This window comes from Periophthalmus magnuspinnatus, chromosome 15 (genome assembly GCF_009829125.3).
Source record: "Periophthalmus magnuspinnatus isolate fPerMag1 chromosome 15, fPerMag1.2.pri, whole genome shotgun sequence".
In the NCBI taxonomy this organism is placed as follows: Eukaryota; Metazoa; Chordata; class Actinopteri; order Gobiiformes; family Gobiidae; genus Periophthalmus; species Periophthalmus magnuspinnatus.
Genome location: NC_047140.1, coordinates 14,814,669 through 14,820,668, shown reverse-complemented (window position 1 = coordinate 14,820,668; position 6,000 = coordinate 14,814,669). Strand labels below are relative to the sequence as shown.

General features: G+C 38.4%; 1 protein-coding gene across 1 annotated transcript in view; it reads right to left on the bottom strand.

Annotated features, from left to right (window-relative positions):
- Nucleotides 1-545: 545 nt before the first annotated feature.
- vwc2 (von Willebrand factor C domain containing 2) overlaps nucleotides 546-6,000 on the bottom strand; it is a 97,627-nt gene continuing 92,172 nt past the window's right edge. The window contains exon 3 of the mRNA XM_033979916.2: nucleotides 546-697. Coding sequence (XP_033835807.2) covers nucleotides 546-697 — 152 coding nt within the window. The remainder of the gene's footprint in view (nucleotides 698-6,000) is intronic.

Genomic DNA, 6,000 nt, shown 5'->3' with positions numbered 1-6,000 from the left:
TTACACCTTCAAAGTACTGGCAAGTTTTTTTTAGGTATCAATCTCTGCAGGTTGGTTCTGCCCCGCAAGTAGTATCAGGTTTTCGGTGCCACTGTGCCAAAATGGTTAACGTTTTTGGGTGGTCCTCCTGCCCAATAAGTCTTCACCACATTAGCCCACAGTTTGTAGCTTTTAAAATGTTGCTCCTGTCCACTCCGTATGTTGTATTAACCCTCAAAGGACTGGTGAGTATTGGCAAGTTTTTTTTTGTACTGATCTCTGTAGCTCGCTTCTGCTCTCTAAGTAGTTGCAGGTTTTCGGTGCCACTGTGCCAAAAATAGTAACTTTTTAGGTTGTCCTCCTGTACCCATTAAGTCTTCATCATACTTTGTGGCAGGTTTCCCATTGCATTGGCCCACAATTTCTTACTTTTTAGACCTTGCTCTTGTCCACTAAATATGTTGTATTAACCATCAAAGTCTTTGCAAGTTATTTGGTACCAGTTCTTGTTGCTGGCTCCTGCCCTGTGCATTGTGGCTGTTTTTCCATGCCATTGGTCCACAGTCTTAGCTGCGTTGGCACTCGTTCTTGCTACATGTGGCCTGGCGTTCGATCTGCCATGTGCCCTCCTCGTATGTGCAGTAGCAGATGGTACAGTCATCGATTTTGACCTCCCGACCGGCTGGGATCACAGCGGTGTCGGCGTAGCAGTTTGGACCTAAAAACACACAAAAATACAGGTTATAAAGGACAAGAACGCAACAGGACATAGGTAAACTTAATGGTACATTGTACTCATTTTCTGTTTTGTAAAATGAGTTGATGTCCCTCCCTACAAATTAAAAGCTAAATCTTTCAAGACACTCCACACTCAGTGGTGGTACGCTGTTCAAGCCACAGCTGCCCTGGGGTAGACTGACAGAAGCTGGATGACAATCTGCACCATCAGCCTCTCCGATCACAACCGACACTCATGCACACACCATTTTCGTGGTAGGCAAGGTGGGTGAAGCGTCTTGCCTACAACAGATCTCAAAGTTGTGAAACAGGTTTATAAGCTTATCATGATGAATACTTGGTATTCTACGATGTGTTAGAAAAAATAGGGATACGTTTGGACCACTCTAGATGTTTTAAATTGTCAGGGCAATCTGTCTGAATAGTCAAGGTTTGAACACCCATCTCCAGATCTTGAGCTAGGCTTGGTCAGATCTACTTCAGCTGGAGGATTTTCCCATGTCCCATTCCTATGTATTCAGTTGATGGGCTTTTCATTCTGTTAGTCGTTCCATCAAGGTTAATCAATAAAACAAATGGTAATTTTAAGTTACCAATGTCACTATGGCCGTTGTGATTGCTTTTGTCACCACTCAAATCAATTTGAAAGTACAACCAGCAGAAAATCAATGCACAACATTCTCCTGTGATTGTCCACTTCAAAACATGTGATTCAACTGTGTCAGTTTGTATTCTCACAACCTTTTGGAAAATAGAAAATTTTCCACAAGGTTTTTTTTAACCCTAGTCCTTGTATTGTATTAATGTTTTATTGACAATTTAAAATGTTTACAAAATTACATTTCACAAATAACCATAACCACAGTTTTGGTTAACTCACCCTTAAACTGAAACTGGCCTATACTTTTTAGAGGTGCAATGTAACTTCCCTGGTGTAGGGTTCGTCATCTCCATGGAGATGTTATAGCTTTGCCTGTAATGTGTCCCATTATGGCAATAAACATTTCTATCTTGCATTTATTACATTTTATGCTTTGAAAAGCGAGTATTCCTGTGTTCAATCTCACTTCGCCTCAGATCGGATTTGTAATTTGGTCTGGTGATGTCTCGATGGAGAGATACCATTTAAATGCTATACTGTGGCACATTCCAGGTCAAGCAATAACATCTGCATGGATACAAGCAGGAGTCAAACCCTCCGTCAGAAAAGTTACACAGTGCAACTTTAATCAGTTAATAGGTTAAGTATTATTTTTACCTTTCTATCATGTTATAACATTGTTCTCTCATAAAAACATGCCTGAAGAGGTTTTATATGTCACTCATGCATGTTTGAGTAATCTAGCAATCTCTCACAAGGCCTATTCGAACCCTCCTTATGGTTAGATGTAAGATTCTGTCCAATGCTCAGCCCACAAGTGTACGTCAGCCATGACCTCACAAGACCATTAATATACAAAAGCAGGATACAAAAGTGTATACAACAACTTCACAAGCCCATTGCAATGTGCAGTAGTTTCATTAGCAGGATAGATGCAGATTGTGTTGTGATAGCACTCTAAAAGGAGAGTGACGCGAAAAGCAAAGAGAAGAGGGACTCAGAGTGGCAAAAAATGAAAGTGAATCTTGTTTATACATTGTTTTGGACAAATATAGCATTTTCAATAAAAGGTAACAAGGTAATCTAAATATGTTAAGTGTTAGCAGTTAATACAGCACAGAAGTAAACTCTTCAATATGCAAAAACATGAAACGCCAAAGCAAAATGTGAATGTAAATTTTTAGTACCTAAGAAGGCTAAGACAGTGTTATATTATTGTAACCATGATAGACTGTCGCCGTTTGTGAGACCTGTTAAGGCAGGAAATCCAGTGTTTTTGAGGTCACCATTTTGTTTGTCCCTTTCTTTTCTCCTGAACAAAAGCTGTGTAAAATCCATGACACGCCGCTCGCAGTCGTCTGCTCACAGAATAACCCCAATTTCTGACTTCCCCAAAAACCACAAGCTGAGCGCGAACAAAAATGAACCCAGGACCCGAACAAAACATCATCAGAAATCTCAAAGAAGAACAGCCCATTTTTTTCAACTTTTTGACAGCCCATCCTGTTTTAAATGACCGAAGTAATAAACATATAGGGAAGTTATTGGACATTCCTGTTCAAATGTTAATGTAATCAGAGGGACTGGGTGGGAGGAGGTGGCATTTACATTGCATCTCGTAGCCTTTGGAGTGTATTGGAAAAGCATACCTTATGGATGCTCTGGGCTTATATGACAAGGTTATTTACACTGGGGTTACTCAGTACCAACATGCAATTGCTGGGTTTCAGATGACATTACAACGTTCTACGCCAATTATATTTAATACAGAAGGGAGCAGCTATTGTGAAATGCAGATTTTTGTGGTAATACAGTTTGAGTTGTTTTAATGCCAGGTGAACACAACATACAGTGTGCAATGGTGGTTTTCAGATTCTACAATGTGATGGTGTCGTACTCCCAGATGAGGGCAAGAGCCAGTTTTCTCCTTACATTGTACTTTGCCATGAAATATCTAAAAGGTAAATTGACAAATTATTAAACTGATCATTTCTATCAATGTCGAGACTCATTAACTCGCTGTATTACAACAAAAAAGTGCACTTTAACAATTTCAATTTTACCTGCCCCCATCTGTATTAAATATTAGTCTATAGAATGTTGTGATGTGATCTGAAATAGAGTTATACTGAGGAATGTATTGGTTTTCAGATCATAGAATGTGACGACGTTGACCAGATGGCGCATGAGCGAGGGCCTATATAACTCTATGGGAGATTCACTGTTTTATTGAAAGAAAAATCTAAACTTATGATCCTCAGACGTTGAACCTTGACAAAACTCTGCTTTGCCACACCATGTTTTGCAGATAACATTAGAGAACGGTGGATTTTTTTCTTTATTTGTGCCAAAATGACTAGAGAATGCTCCAAAATCCTATGTGCATCACCGATAAATAAAATAAAATAATAAGGATTCCTCAGACATGCACAAATCAGTCTAAATACAACTTTGAGAGGGTAAATGAGACGGGAAAACAATTATATCATGGTTTAAAGCTCTAAAAAAGTCAGTCTCCTTTTGGTCTGTCATGATAAAAATGGTTTACAATGATTATCTTGCATTACTGTGGTTGTATCATTGGCATAAAGTAATTTCAATTATTGTTTATCGCAGTACATCTCCCTACTTCAAAATGTTTTATCGTGACAGACCTAATCTCCTTTAATGTATTACTACTGATACTGGATCTGCAGAAGACACAGTTTGCAGGTGAAAGTACTGTTAGCATTACTGAACAAAACAACTTGATTTGAATGTCATGTTACAACCTGTGTTTTATTGTCACTTCTATTATAGTAATGACCTTTATAAGCCTCGTAAAGCACTGCACTGAAGTTGTTATTCACTCACTCTACACTCAATGGAGGTAAACACATATTTAAAAAACCTCTACCTGATTTTTATCCATGTATTTGAGCAAAACATGCCTTGCCCCAGTACAGACATAATGCCTAAGCTGCTCTTGAGGTCAAAATTAGTCCGTTGTGCATTGTCTACATCGAATTATAAGGTTATCCCTTGTCTGATAATCAAGATGGGCGCTAGTTGCTATTAGATGTGATGACAAAACTCCGCTCTGGTTTCTGAAAGTTGCAAAAAGTGCTTATGAACTCATCGCGGAGAATAATTAGGATACTCAGAAAGCATAAGGTAAGTGAGGAATAACTTTGTACCACTGCAAACCGTTTAAAATGAACTAGCTCTGTTTTTCTGTTTTTAAGGCAGTAAAAACCAGATACAACAGCTCTAATTTTTAAAGAATCTATATTTTTGCATGAGACTTGATCCTTTAACATCACTAAAAAGCCATAATGCATTCTCGTTCTATAAATGTTTTCGAAACACAATAAACATTACTTAGTTAAAAGTGGAGCAATGGAAATAAAAATGTGTGAGGGCATCCATAAATAAGCAAAACCATATTGAATTATTTATATAGTAATTATATTGCCAATTACCATACATATGAATGATTTAATGTTTACACTCACAGCTTTGATTGACCATATTAAAACTACACTCGCCCGACATTTAAACAAACATAGATTTCTACAATTGTGAAACATATGAAACATAAACGTCGCAGTCCCATTGTTGCAGGTTTTAGTAAAGCCCCAGCATCTGTTTTCCTATATAATGTATGGAAATTCGTGGATGGGGTTTGTGATTTTATCTGGCATTGCCATTGGAACATATTTACATACAGTTTCTCTCTATAAAACATAAGCAGACCAGATGTGTGTAGAGCTGATAAGGCTATACTGACCCAGGCATGTTGTTGTGTTTTTAGAGGCATAAATGAATGAAAACAGCTGTTATAAATACTATATGTGTGATTTCAGGTCTGGGTTAATCGTCTTATTTGCTTGACCAGCTAAGATGATATGTGCAGCCTGCATCCTGGTCTTATCTGTAATTTCAAAAGGGCATGATTGGCAGGTAGATTAAGGAATCAGAAAATACAGGGTTCGTCTATATCAAAACAAACATGGCTGCTTCGTAGAAAAAAAAAAAAAAAAAAGCATGAAAAACATAGTGGACTTTTGCAGAATCCATGAACGTAAATAACATGTATTCTCAGTGTGAGTGGGTAGTGGGTTCACCTCTCCACAGATCCAGGCTGTAATACCCTGGTGGCATCAGCTGCTTGTCCACAAGGAGATGGGTTTAACGTGTGTGGATCGTCTCCATGGATAAATAGGTGGTGCATCCCTCATCACAGCACAAAACACTTTAAACTATATCTTAGTCCTTTCATACAGTACAGCGATTCAGTAATGTTCCCAAGTCTAAAAAGTCTGTTATCCATTCCTAAGGCAGTTTTATTTAATTATCCTCCACTAGGTTCACAAAAGTGCTGCATTTCCATAGCCGTTTCTGAATATTACTTCTCAAAATGAACTTAACAATATAATCCACTGAGTAATTTATGATCCAAATACTCTGTTTCAATTAATTAGCCCACAGTCTCAAGAAAAATTCCAAACTAATGAATCTGCAAAAAAGCTGCAGTAAGACTCGAGGGACAGAGACAACTTTTAAATTGTCCAAACAGGCTGCTCGTTGTGCTCACTGTAATCCACGCCGTGTTGGATTTCTCCAACTGAGTGGCCACATTTCCATAGTGCCTCCATCGCTGAGCCCCTCTCAAGTGCAGTCAGTCACATCAGAAAAGCCCT